Raw genomic sequence first — 14,634 nt, 5'->3', positions numbered from 1 at the left:
CTACTTCAGGATAGACTCATCACATGATCGGTCAATAGTCCAGTACATGAGAGCGCGTGCCTTTATTGTTAAATCATTTGTAATAAAGTCACGTTAACTGGATTTAAAGCTTTTTTTTTTTACAAGCTTTTTCAAACTTAAACTTTCCCCTTTTCTTTTTATGTCAGATGGTCCAGCACCATCCTCAGACAATTGATGACATTTTTGTGATTCTATTTTCTGGAAAAGGCTTAAAATAAAGGTTAAATCCAGGTCATGATCAACCAAAACACAGGGCCCTGGTAAATAGTATTACATTGCAGGTTTCTGGCTTTTGTTCTCTTAGTCATGATCAGCTCGACTATAATCATATTACAAGCATAGCAATAGATGGCATACACCTGATCCAGCTATTTTAGTTTACAGTGAAGCTGAGTATAAGCTGCCTGAACAAAAATATAAACACAACATGTAAAGTGTTGGTCCCATGAGCTGAAATAAAAGATAACAGAAATGTTCCATATGTACAAAAAATTTGGTGCACAAATTTGTTCACATGAGCATTTCTCCTTTGCGAAGATAATCATCCACATGACAGGTGTGGCATATCAAGAAGCTGGTTAAACAGCATAAGCATTACACAGGTGCACCTGGGGACAATAAAAGGCCACTCTAAAATGTGCAGTTTTGTCACAACACAAAGCCACAGATGTTTTGAGGGAGTGTGCAATTGGCATGCTGATATCAGGAATGTCCACCCGAGCTGTTGCCAGAAAATGGAATGTTAATTTCTCTACCATAAGCCACCTCCAATGTCATTTTATAGAATTTGGCAGTACATCCAGCCGGCCTCACAATCGCATACCACGTGTATTGGTGTTGTGTGGGTGAGGGTTTTACTGATGTCAACGTTGTGAACAGACTGCTCCATCGTGGCGGTGCGGTTATGGTATCGGCAGGCATACGCTATGGACAACGAACACAATTGCATTTTATCAATGGTAATTTTAATGCACAGAGATTCCGTGATGAGATCCTGAGGCCCATTGTCGAGCCATTCATCTGCCACCATCACCTCATGTTTCAGCATGATAATGCATAAACCCATAATGCCCCATGTCGCAAGGATCTGTACACAATTCCTGGAAGCTGAAAATGTCACAGTTCTTCCATGGCCTGCATACTCACCAAACGTGTCACCCATTGAACATGTTTGGGATGCTCTGGATCGACACCATGTTCCAGTTCCCACCAATATCCAGCAACTTTGCAAAGCATTTGAAGAGGAGTGGGACAACATTCCACAATGAACAGCCTGATCAACTCTATCTGAATGAGATGCCGCGCTGCATGAGGGAAATGGTAGGAGTGTTGGGCCGAAAGGTTGTTGGATCGAATCCCCGAGCTGACAAGGTAAAAATATGTTGTTCGACCCCTGAGCAAGGCAGTTAACCAGTCATGGGAACAGTGGGTTTTCAGATTTAAAAAAAGGTATTTGTGACCAACAAATGCATATCTGTATTCCGAGTCATATGAAATCCATAAATTAGGGCCTTATTAATTTATTTCAATTGACTGATTTCCTTATATGAACTGTAACTCAGTAAAATCTTTGAAGTTGTTCCATGTTGCATTTATATTTGTGTTCAAAATAATTTTATGCTGTGTTTTTTTGTGCCTGAATGGATCTGTCTCACCGATTTGCCTTTCAAAATTCAGCATATTTGGACAGTTAATACACATTTCAACTTCATAAGTGTGCACAAAGAACTTAGACAACACAGGCTACATTAAATGTATTAAACAACTATTTATTCAGAGTGCAGGAAAACATTTCCACAGCTCCGTGACCATTCGGTTTTGCACGATGTCTCACTGTGGCGTCTAGCAAAAGACTTGCAAAACAAATGTCATTTCCATCTTTTTTTCGTGTCACAAAAGACTCAGAATACAAATGCCTAGCTTGATCAGACAGTGATATGTACGAAATTACTTAGCCCCTCCAACGGTACATCACAAGAAAGACCACCTTATCATTTCGTGCCCCCATAGCCCTTCCTTTACTCAACCCATTGCATGGATGTTATTGGGCTGGTGCTGTTTGGTAAGGTGCTACAGAGTTCCTGGACACTCTTGATCTTCAACCCATTTCATAGACTTCACAGGAGTTGTATCAAAATGAAATGGGTAGGGTGAAATGGGAGTTACCGTTTCCTTTTCATACACTGCTCACTCGCTTCTGGTTGGCTCATATACCGGTATAAGTACAGAAATGTAACTTGTCTTTCACTGAGTGGAAGAGGGGGACTCTGCTACATCATGACATGCTGGCCAGGTTAAACTCGAACCATCTCACATCTTGACTCATTCGGAAACACGTAAAAACAGCCTTTACAATATTCATATATACAAATGTATATACAGACAGACACACAAACACTTACAATCAGGAGAAACACTCATTGAAATCTTACAATTATAATAGTCCATGTTGTCACATTGGGCACAGTTCATGTTGCTCATCGCATGAAATTTATTTTAGTTGCAGATATCAAATACTCATTCTGACTTAAGTCAAAAAGGATCTGACAAACACTGTATTGACTTCTGCACCTGGGTCATGTTCAGTAGGCACAAAACGGAAGTAAACTGTACAAAACAGTGAAACAGGTACAATCTGAATTTGTCCAATAAACACTTGTTTTATTTTGCAAAAGGTTTGCTATGTTGTGCCTTAATGAACGTGACTCTGCTGCCATCTTTTCCTTTGTAGCACTGTGCCCAGCTACAAGCCCCCAAGGACAGGTTTTTAGTACATTTCATCCAGATCAAAATGATTCTGTGTTGTGTTCCAGATCATTTTGATTTGTAGATTTAAAAATGTTCCACTAACTATCCCCAGAGAATACTGTGACGTCATACAGTATTTACTCATATGTGGCAAATTCTCCAGAGCACAACTGTACACAATACTGCTCACTCCAGCCTTCCCGTACACTACCCTCATGACTCTTTACAATAGTGTTAGACTGTTAACATATGACAAAGAACTCATAACGTGTCCACATTATTAGGTCTGTCTTCTCTATGACTTCACAGTGCAATGGCAGTTTGTTAAGAGAATATACAAAGTTATTGTACCAGTCTGTAGACCATCCTAAAAAATACTCATAAATTATGTTCCTAAAATCTACAGACAAAAATTGAATCAGTTAAATTGTAATCAGGAATATTCAAATACATTTTCCCAAAATCGTACTTGACGGTGATACATCGCTCTTTGGCCTGGAAATAAAAGTGTCTATAGCAACAAAACATTGTTTTTTTATTGTATCAGGTTATAATCCCATTCTCACCCTCCCTTAACTCAAACAAGCTCTAATATTTGGGGAACAGCCTAAACCTGAAATTCCTTCAAAGGGCAATTTTTGTATTCCATTTTGTCTAAGTAGAGTTGAAGTCAGAAGTTTACATACACTTAGGTTGGAGTAATTAAAAATAATTTTTCAACCACTCCACAAATTTCTTGTTAACAAACTATAGTTTTGGCAAGTTGGTTAGGACATTTACTTTGTGCATGACATGTCATTTTTTTTCAACAATTATTTACAGACAGATTATTTCACTAAACTCATTGCATCACAATTCCAGCGGGTCAGAAGTTCACATACACTAAGTTGACTCTGCCTTTAAACAGCTTGGAAAATTCCAGAAAAGGATGTCATGGCTTTAGAAGCTTCTCATAGGCTAATTGACATCATAGTAAATTGGAGGTATACCTGTGGATGTATTTCAGGGCCTTCAAACTCCGTTCCTCTTTGCTTGACATCATGGGAAAATGAAAAGAAATCAGCCAAGACCTAAGAAAAAAGTTTGATGACCTCCACAAGTTTGGTTCATTCTTGGGAGCAATTTCCAAATGCCTGATGGTACCACGTTCATCTGTACAAACAATAGTACGCAAGTATAAGCACCATGGGACCACGCAGCTGTCATAACGCTCAGGAAGGAGACGCGTTCTGTCTCCTAGAGATGAATGTACTTTGGTGCTAAAAGTGCAAATTATCCCAGAACAGCAAAGGACCTTGTGAAGATGCTGGAGGAAACAGGTACAAAATATCTATATCCACAGTAAAACGAGTCCTATATCGACATAGCCTGAAAGGTCGCTCAGCAAGGAAGAAGCCACTGCTCCAAAACTGCCATAAAAAAGCCAGACTACGGTTTACAACTGCACATGGCGAAAAAGATTGTACTTTTTTGAGAAATGTCCTCTGGTCTGATGAAATAAAAAAATTAACTGTTTGGCTATAATGACCATTGTTATGTTTGGTGGAAAAAGGGGGAAGCAAGCCGAAGAACACCATCCCAACCGTGAAGCACAGGGATGGCAGCATCATGTTGTGGGGATGCTTTGCTGCAGGTGGGACTGGTGCACTTCACAAAATAGATGGCATCATGAGGCAGGAAAATGATGTGGATATATTGAAGCAACATCTCAAGACATCAGTCAGGAAGTTAAACATTGGTCACAAATGGGTCTTCCTAATGAACAATGACCCAAAGCATACTTCCAAACTTGTGGAGAAATGGCTTAAGGACAACAAAGTCAAGGTATTGGAATGGCCATCACAAAGCTCTGACCTCAATCCCATAGAAAATTTGTGGGCAAAACTGAAAAAGTGTGTGCAAGCAAGGAGGCCTACAAACCGGACTCAGTTACTCCAGCTCTGTCAGGAGGAATGGGCCAAAATTCACCCAATTTATTGTGGGAAGCTTGTGGAAGGCTACCCGAAACGTTTCACCGAAGTTAAACAATTTAAAGGCAATGTTACCAAATACTAATTGAGTGTATGTAAACATCTGACCCACTGGGAATGTGATGAAAGAAATAAAAAACTGAAATAAATCCTTTGCTCTACTATTATTCTGACATTTCACATTCTTAAAATAAAGTGGTGATCCTAACTGACCTAAGACAGGGAATTGTTACTAGGATTAAATATCAGGAATTGTGAAACTGAGTTTAAATTGATTTGGCTAAGGTGTATTTTAACTTCAACTGTATCTCTATGTTAACCACATAGGTATTGTGGTACAGTAAAGTTACTTAGTGATTATTGTCATACTCCCCTAATTTACAATTAACTCAATCCAACCATTTCTCTCAACACTGATTCCAGTCGATACACCAGTCCCATCCCTAAAAAGTCAGCCCCCACGCCTCAGCCCGGGTAGCCACTGTGTGTGTGTGGTGTATTTATGTACAAATGCAGAGAAAGGTGGATAGATTGACTTCGATTGATAGATTTAGATTGATAGATTGACTTCGCTTCACTCACCCTCACGTTTGGGTATCATCCACCACCACCACAGAGTGGTGTCTCAGTGTACTCTCCTAACCAAATTAATCTCATAAATCATTTGGGGGGGAATAGACATATATTTGACTCGTTTGTTTGCTGCATTAGATATCACTTGCTAAGAGTAAACTGACAGTCATCCCACCACCACCCATCTATAGTCTAAAGTCTCCCAGTCACTACTGAGCAAGAAAGTCGGTCGTTCCTGATGCTTTGATGTGTGTGTATAAGCATATATATACACACTCCCCCATCCCTACACCTCCCCTTTTCCACCTTCTATCCATCTTCTCCCTCACACAGTCAGCAGCCAGAAGAACAAGAAGATGGCCACGAACAGGAAGAGAGAGTCCTGCCAGTTGTTGCCGTTGTCAGGGTTGCCTTGGTGATCGGCTGCATATGCGTCTGGGGGAACAGTGATAACATTGCAATGATCAGCCAATAGCCATTGTGTCAAGGAATACATTATGGTTGTGTGGGTGTCTGTTTGTGTGTACCTGCTCTGTGGAAGGGGTCATTGGTGTTGAAGACTGTGGTGAAGAAGCCGAATGGGAATGCACCGATCCCAAAGGACATGTGGAAGCCAGTGTCCCCAAACCCCTGGAAGGGCTGCAAGAAGAGGAAAGAGCAGAATAGTGGTCACTCATTACAAATAGAATGAACACGCAAAGAACCATGCAATAAATGCCATATTAAACTAATTCAAATGTAAGTGATGAAGAGGCCTCACCCCTCTGCTCTCTGGCTCCGTTCTCTGTCCCTGAGGCCGAGGCGGGGTTTTCAACCTGGAAGATGAAACACCAGTTAACCAATGCAGTTTCTCAGTGTCACATGTGTACAACTATGCACGCTCAAACACACACACACACAGTGTACCTGGGGTCCTCTTGGCTGGAGCTCCCTCTGCCGTAGAGGGGGATGACTTTCTCTCTGCCGATGCCTGCTTTACACACAGGGCACTGCTGTTGGCTGGGCCGTGTCTCCAACCACTGCACCACAGAGAAGGGGAGGGAAAGAGAGATCACATGACTGAGACAGAAGCCATACTTTACTGTCTGTTCAATACTGTCAGTCTATTGGCATGCACTGACTTACTACAATGTGCAACACACAGGGTAGATCTATGAGATATAGTGTGTTATGTAAAAGGACTAAATCAATATACTTTCGTAGAATTATTTCATCAAATAAAAAGCAGCAAAATAATTCCAAATTATACTTTGCACTTTGTGTGTCATCAATATAAGAGAGTTTTGAGCAATAGAGCAAGTACGACAGCTGGGTACACAAGGCACTTCTATCAACAGCGTTAGCTCAGTAACTAATGAAAGAAAAACATTGACTTGTTCTTAGACAATAAAGGAGAAGGATATGCAATACTAATCATGTTGCGATGCATGTACAGCTTGTGCTATAATCTAAAGCACCTTGAGGACAAAAGGGGGTTGACAGTAAACACTGGTGTAATGAATGTGACATTAAGAACATTATCAACAAGCTGCACTAAATCAGCTGACTGACCAAGTTTGGTCTCAGGTCATGTCATGGGACAGGGATCGAGGGCTGGTTTCAACCAGTAGGAAAAGTGTAGCTAATATTTACCAGTACTGTGAAACTAAAGATAACACCTTTAAATGGAATACTTACTTGATGAAGGCAGGGCCAGCTGTGAAAGAGAGAAGGAGAACAAGGTTAAAGTGGGTATTATGGCATCACCTAGAAACCTGGTGACATTTGGAGGAACCTCCTAACGGCCTACTTAATTGAGTCGGAATTGACACACGGGGTGATTCTCAATTGCACACTCCTCGCTTCCGCTCTCCTCGTCTCCTTTTCAAAACACAATGAATGAGAAAGTCAGAGGTCCCTGTCCTCTGACCTTCTCCTCCAATTGGCTTTGAGGCGAGAAGAGAGGACACAAGGAGTATGCAATTGAGATTCTCCCATAGGCCTAGTTAGTGGGCTAGATTTTGGAATCCATATTTGTCTTGTTTTCCCAGTAGGCCCCTACAGGGTGCATCTGGTTACCCTGTTCTGACCTTAACGATGCGAGTGATTAAAATTATCCCGGCTCCCCATCGTTAGTTTTAATTAGCTCCATCTGTCATCGCTCGTTAGCACCATCACGCCTCGTTACTGGCCAGATTGCTGCATTGTGGGACAGCAGGATGGTAGATGTAACATAGCGCGGCATTGTTGGTTCCAAAAACCATGGTTACAAAGAGGACTATCGTGAATGTGACAACCATAGAAATAGAAGAGAACTACCGAAGCCCCTAAGACAATGGTGAAATGGAGCTGCCCCTTCTCGTTTTCTATGGTGACAATACATGGGCTAAAAGCGTGCCATACATTTGCATTCTGAAACTGGTTTGTGGCTCTATGGAACATATACAGCATTTGTAGAGCTGGGCAGTGACCATGGTTCTGGGAGGGTTTTAAGAGTTTGGTCAGGTGAAGAACTTATTTAGGCACCAGTGGAAAGAAAGCAGCGACTGCACATTAGATCTGTGGGAGACAGGTGAAGTGTGTACTCTAGTCTAGCTACCTGTGCTAAGTAGGCTAAATTAGATGGAGACATTATTTGCCAGGGAAATCTAGCCTAATGTAGTCTCAGATACCCACTGTTTTACATCAAATGATTAGTCACCGTCAGTTCACTGCAATATTTTAGTGCATGGACAAGACTGGAGTTTCGACAATGAAATGAGCCCTCTATTGAGAAGTGTCAAACATCCAAATATACATTTCCATTCTTCAGTACAGCCTAACTTGTTCAAACACCAGCCTGTCGGGATTTGAAGTTTTAGGGCTGTGTAACATTTTATTCTATCCTCCAATTTTAGAAAAACATTGCCCTGGTAAAATTCTGAAAATGTACACAGAGTCTAAGGGGAGCTTAGTATTAACCAACATAATGTTTACACCAGGAAGAGAGGACTTGCCTTCCCATAATAAAGGACAATAGAGAAGAAATCTCAAGATTAGTGGCATTCCCATCTCCAACCTTTCATTTGAAATGTGGATGTGGTCAGCGAAAAACATTTCCGTAAGCATCCACCATACATGCTTGTTTCCAACTAGCAGGGGTTTTCAGGCCAACGCTGACGAAGAAGAGGAAAGGAGCCTCTTCAGACTACTGAGATGCTCCTGTCGTCAAATGAGTGTCTGCTCTGCAGAAAATGTGACCACTCTTACTCTCCAGCTATATTGTTACATTCAAATATAGGCTTTGGCTCTAGGGAAGGAGACTTCCTCCTTATCTCCCACATGGGGACTCAATATCAGCTATTGGAAGCTTAAAGCCTTTCACCCTCAACCTGGATAGGGGTATTCAAGTGGACTTACTTTAGTATAAGTGAGACATGAATCTCCAAATAATTTCTCACTTTTTCTAAAGGAAATCGAGATTAACACTATTCCTCTTTGCATGAATAATGTACATGAAATAGATAGTTACATTTTTTAATTTAACCAGGTAGGCTACTTTGCAGAACCTTGAAGGTCATTGCCTGCTTTTTGTAATATATGATTCACGTGTCAATGTTGGCTAGTATCTAAGCTAGAGAAGATGTGTTCTTGGTAGAATCAATTAATGTTTAGTGAATGAGTGCGGGTCACTAAAGTTATCCATTGCCTATAACAGAGTGTGTAATAGTTATTAACCCAATGCAGAGGCTCAACCACTGACTGCTCTCCATGCAGCAAGCAGGTGTGCGCAAGCGAGGCATTCACTGTCACATTGCAAACGTCAGATCGATACATTGTTGCTGTAGCTTGTGCAACTGAAAGGGGGCATGAATCAAGTTGCACAATAATGATTTTGGCAAGATGCTGATAGCTAGCCAACTAGGTTACGTCCAGAATAGCCCAATAATGACCGAAAAAGAGCCTTAGTCCAAGGACCTTACATGTTCTGTTTAAAGGCGAATTGGTAGGATGGGTACCAGTCTCTTTAGCTAATCCACTCAATGTACTCCATATCATGTGATAATGACAAGGAGTGGCACGTTAGCTAAAAAATATTGGTATTCAGACTAGCGAATTGGCTCTGGGAGCCAAAACAGCCAACTACTATCGATTCTAAATTGCGGTACGGTTCTAGAAACATAAATACATTTACTTTCATATGACATCAAAAATATTTCACAAATACAAAACACAGTTGCAGCTAACAGTATTTTTAGTGACAACATGTTTGCGGCTTCCATTTTTTGAGTTAACATGTTCAGAGACGCAGATCACTAATTAGCACAGGTAGTCAGTCAGTCCACTGTCTTCCGTATCTTTTCCATAAACAAGCGCTGCAACATAAAAATGTTGTCTCGTGGGAACCTTATAAAAGGTGTGTAACAATTTACAAATTGTATTATTATTTGTCGCTGATATGAATGATAAGGTCCTTATGCTTCCAAAACCGTAAGGCAAGCGATTCGTGTTAATGTTCAGACCGAGCGTCTGGGCTCTTTAAAACAAAACGAACCCATACAGAATAAGCCTTCGCCCATGACTCTTCAAATCAATCACATTTATTTATAAAGCCCCTTTTACGTCAGCCTATGTCAAAGTGCTATACAGAATCCCAGTCTAAAACCTCAAACAGCAAGCAATGCAGATGTAGAAGCACGATGGAACTGTGTAATGGAGCTGAAAGTCATGATCAAGGGCTACGGTCAACGCAACGTAGCCAACTAAAGCCAGGTAGCGAGATCGTACAACCATTAACTTACCTAGCTAAATTGAGTTAATGTTAATAAAATGTGTGAAACAATGTTGTAAAGTTGAGGAGCATATCAGTCAAATGCACTTTATTTCGATGGGTTGGGTTGGCCAATGTATGAGACTCAGCCAACCAACACTCATCCATGATTAACGTCATCTAGTAGATGTACTCGCTAGACTTCAAGTTAGCCATCTTGCTTGTTAACATTTAACTATATACACACAAACATTGTGCAAGCATTTGTCTTCGACGTATGGGTGTGATCCGACAAAACAATCCGCTTGTTATTGCATAGAAGTTAGCTAACGGAAATGTTTTAAAAGGTAAACAAGGCAATGCCCGCTGGCTATGTATGTAAGTAAGCTGTTAGAATGCAACAAAATTCCCTATTACTCGCGATTGATCGAAAGTACACCACGGCTCGTACCAGAACAAGTGCCCGCACAAGCTGATGACAGCGTCCCTTGCTGTGTCCAAACAAATGTTGCATTCGAATGTTGACCGATCTGGCTCGGATTCTCCCTCTCCGCCGCTTCCTCCCGGGCCATCGCGCTCGTTGCTGCTCTCACCAGCCGGGAACTCTCCTCTGCTTGCGGGCCTGCCATGACTCGAGGACCAGGGATCCGCGGCCGCCATAATTGTTTACTGAAAAAATTAATAACTCGGGCAGCTAGCTTCGAGATTTCACTTTACATATGTACTACCCCTTCCGTTTCCGTAAAAAGAAGAAGAAACAACTGGGAGGAGTTTAAAAAGCACAGCGTTTTCCAAACCGCGACTTCCGGGAACACTTGCGAAACAGACCTTTATTTATTTATTTTGTATATTTTTTATTAACAACAAATCAATACATAAAGCACATGAGGGAACACAAGCATACATAGATTAAAAACAATGGACAATAGAGCTAGGGGGTACAATATCACATTACAATTACACAAGGACCTACACAATTGCCACAGGGACATACACGTACTTACAATTCTAACAGCTTTTTTGTTAGTAGAGCATTTAACCGTCTTAAAATACAGTTCAATTTCTTTTTGTAGGGTACGAAAATGTGGTTTTCTGTTTGTAAATGTACATTTGTGTATATGAAATTTGGCCAAAAGAATAATGAAATTAATTACATAAAAATGTTTTATATTGTATGTAAAGAATCCAAACAGTACATCTCTCCACAATAGTGTAAAATCTTCATAAATGTGTTCAATTATAAACCTACTGATGTCTTGCCACAGTTTTCTTACATGCATACAATGCCAAAAAAGATGCAAAACTGTTTCTGGGTGGTCATTACAAAAGGAGTAATTTGAGTTGATGTTTTTCTTAAACTTCTTCAGGATAATATTCATGAATCATTTTAAAGGAAACTTCCTTAATTTTGTTAACAAGTAGGTATGTGTGGCAACATCCAAACTTTTTTTCAACAGATATTATCAATAAATCCATTCCAATAAGGCATGACATAAGGTATAGATACAACATCCTGCTGAAACAAGGATCGTATCGGTCTGTTGTTGAATGGACCAAAAGAGAAACAAATCTTTCCTACTGATGAGTCAACAGGGTCAATAGAAGGTAGGCTCTGAGGGTCAGGTCTTGACATGTTCCTGAATAACATAGCAACACCCGAGGGAATGGCATCTAAAACAATTGCAACATCTTTAGGTGTTACAGGGACCTTGTAAAGTGATAAGAATTATTCATAACTGAGTAAAAGACCCTCTGCATTTACCAGTTGGCTCACCAATAGGATATTATTTCGGAACCAATATTCTAAAAACAGAGAGGTATTTTTATACAATATATCCCGATTATTCCATATATAATATCTGTTTGGAGAAAAATTGTGTTTATAAATTAAGGACCATGACAAGAAAACCTGCCGATGAAAAGCAGAAAGTTTCACTGGAACTTTGTCAATATTATAATTGCAAAACAACATGAAGTTAAGGCCATCAAAAGTAGAGAAGACATGATGAAGAATAAAATTCCAGATAGAAGTGGGTCTTCTTAGGAATTGTTTTATCCAATTGATCTTAAAAGTATTATTTAAAGTAGTAAAGTCCAGAAAATTCAGTCCACCATTCTCATAAGTGTTCATTACAACAGTTTTCCTAATGTAATGGGTACGGTTTCTCCAAAGAAAGTTGAAACGCATCTGGTCTATCTCCTTGCTTATTTTACTGTCAAGATATAAAGATAGAGCACCATATGTTAGTCTAGAGATACCTTCAGCCTTGGTTATTAGGACTCTACCTTTTAAAGATAAGTCCCTCTGTAGCCATTGATTTAGTTTCTTCTGGGGTTTTTTAATAAGAGGGTTAAAATTTAGTAGGCCTCTAGACTTCTGATCCTTTGTAATGGTTATGCCTAAATATGTAAGTTCTTCTTTTACTGGAGTACCATAATATGAAGGTGTCACACAAACTTTGACAGCTATGTGTTCACATTTATTCATGTTATGATATAGACCAGACGCTTTGGAAAAGGATTGTATCACATTGATCGATATGGGAATTTGGTTAGCGTCTTTCAGAAAAAGTGTAGTATCGTCAGCCAGCTGGCTTATAATAATTTCTTTACCAGCTATGGAAATACCTTGTACATGACTATTATTTAAAGAATTTGCAAGAAGTTGGGTGATTAATAAAAACAGGTACGGAGAGATAGGACAACCTTGCCTAATTCCTCTCTTTAACTCAAATCTAGGTGAGGTGCCATATTTCAATTTGATAGAGCTGTTACCATTTGCATAGAGAGTCTTAATAGCCTTACAGAAAAAATCCCCAAATCCAAGTCTCTCAAGGGAGTGGAAGAGAAACTGATGCTCTCTGTGTCAAATGCTTTATAAAAATTTAAAAATAATATGAAGCTATCCTCAGTTATTAGGTCTGAGTAGTCAAGTACGTCTAATACTAGTCTGACATTGTTAGAAATATGTCTGTTCCTCATGAAGCCAGACTGTGTTTCATCAATGATTGCATCCAGGACTTCTTTAATTATTTTTGCAAGTAGTAAGGCTAATATCTTATAGTCATTATTAAGAAGACAAATTGGACGCCAGTTATCAATGAGCAGCACTTCTTTTTTTAGGCTTAGGTATCAGTGTTATTAACCCCTGACTCATTGTAGGAGGGAGAACATTGTTTTTAATACTCTCTAAAAAGACTTCAAATAGGAAGGGAGCTACTTGTTCAGAAAATCATTTGTAAAATTCTGATGTAATTCCATCAACACCTGGTGATTTATTGTTCTTTAGATGTTTGATAGACTCTATAATCTCTTCGACTTTGATGGGTTCATCAAACTGTTTAGATTCTATATCACTGATAGAGTGAACATTATTCAGTGAGTTAAAAAACATATCTGTGGATTCCTGACAGTACATTGAGCTATACAATTTTCGGTAAAAAAATTCTACAGTATTTAGCGATTCATTTTTGGTCATCTGTAATAACACCATCAATGTTTAACTTATGGATAGTGTTATTTTTAGAGTGACATTTCTCAAGTCTAAAGAAATAGGATGAATTCTGTTCTCCCTCCTCAATCCATTTTTTTCCTAGATCTAATAAAGGCTCCTTCTGCTTTTAATTTATATATATTATCCAGTTTATTTTGTAACTCAATAAGTTCCATCTTCTCCTCCCCCAAGAGGTTGGCTGAGGACCTCTGAGAAAGAGAAGTTATCTTAATGATCACCTTTTCCTCCTCAGCTCTTCTGGTCTTAGCAAGATTACTACCATATTTTCTAAGATATTTGGAAACCTCAAATATAAAGAGCTCCCAGTTCTTGCAATAAGATTTTTCTTCACAAGCCCTTTCCCAAAAGTGTGAGAGCAGATCTTTAACCTCAAATTTAACTATATAATTATTTAATAATGAGCTATTTAGCTTCCAGTAGGATGCTCTACTAAGGTTCGTATCATGGGTAAATATTTTGATATCAATGTAAATAGCCCTATGGTCTGTGAGGGGAGTAGTACAAATATTTGTAGTAACACACTCACCATCAATACATTTGGATATAAGCCAAAAATCTATTCTGGATTGTCTGGAACCTGTTTTGTTACTCCAAGTGAATGAATGATCTTTCGGCCGGAAACCTCTCTCTCCATATATCAGTAAGATCAAACTTTTCCATAAAAAGTATTAAAAGTTAAATTCTGATTGGTTGGCCTACCTGGGGGCCATCCATCAGTTGAATTATCTATTGTAATGTTAAAGTCCCCTCCTATCAATAATAACGAATTGGAAAATTTAGATAACCAATGAAGTATATGTTTCTCTATAGATTCAAGCAACTCATCATTCTCATGTTTGGTGTTGTACCCGTAGAAGTTTACAGTAATGAGCGTAATGTCATTGTAACTGATCACAAGACAATAAAGTGACCAAAGGGGTCACATTCCGAGTGTAGAATATTACCACCAAAGGTATTTTTCATTGTAGTGACACCAGCAGAGCGTTCAGATCCATGGGAGAGCCAAATATCGTCGCCCCACTGTGACCTCCAGAAATTGGCATCAGCCAAAATTGAGTGAGACTTGAAAAAAAGCAAAA

General features: G+C 39.5%; 1 protein-coding gene across 1 annotated transcript; it reads right to left on the bottom strand.

The window, feature by feature from the left end:
• Positions 1-4,930: 4,930 nt before the first annotated feature.
• LOC112229941 (E3 ubiquitin-protein ligase RNF5) lies at positions 4,931-10,787 on the bottom strand. Its single transcript, XM_024396104.2, has 6 exons — positions 10,493-10,787; positions 6,990-7,008; positions 6,219-6,331; positions 6,073-6,127; positions 5,840-5,951; positions 4,931-5,747 (listed from the first exon to the last, which is right to left on the bottom strand). The coding sequence occupies exons 1-6, from the start codon at positions 10,699-10,701 to the stop codon at positions 5,638-5,640; spliced, it is 618 nt and encodes a 205-aa protein (XP_024251872.1). The 5' UTR covers positions 10,702-10,787; the 3' UTR covers positions 4,931-5,637.
• Positions 10,788-14,634: the final 3,847 nt, after the last annotated feature.

Source organism: Oncorhynchus tshawytscha, linkage group LG31, assembly GCF_018296145.1.
Source record: "Oncorhynchus tshawytscha isolate Ot180627B linkage group LG31, Otsh_v2.0, whole genome shotgun sequence".
Taxonomy (NCBI): domain Eukaryota; kingdom Metazoa; phylum Chordata; class Actinopteri; order Salmoniformes; family Salmonidae; genus Oncorhynchus; species Oncorhynchus tshawytscha.
This window is presented reverse-complemented; position numbering and strand designations above follow the sequence as displayed.

Coding starts and splice junctions, on each gene's coding strand:
- LOC112229941 (XM_024396104.2), bottom strand. CDS start 10,701: ATGGCGGCCGCGGATCCCTGGTCCTCGAGTCATGGCAGGCCCGCAAGC. Junction 6,128..6,218: donor TCCAGCCAAGAGGACCCCAG/GTACACTGTGTG, acceptor TTCATCTTCCAG/GTTGAAAACCCCGCCTCGGC. Junction 5,952..6,072: donor CGGAGCCAGAGAGCAGAGGG/GTGAGGCCTCTT, acceptor CTCTTCTTGCAG/CCCTTCCAGGGGTTTGGGGA.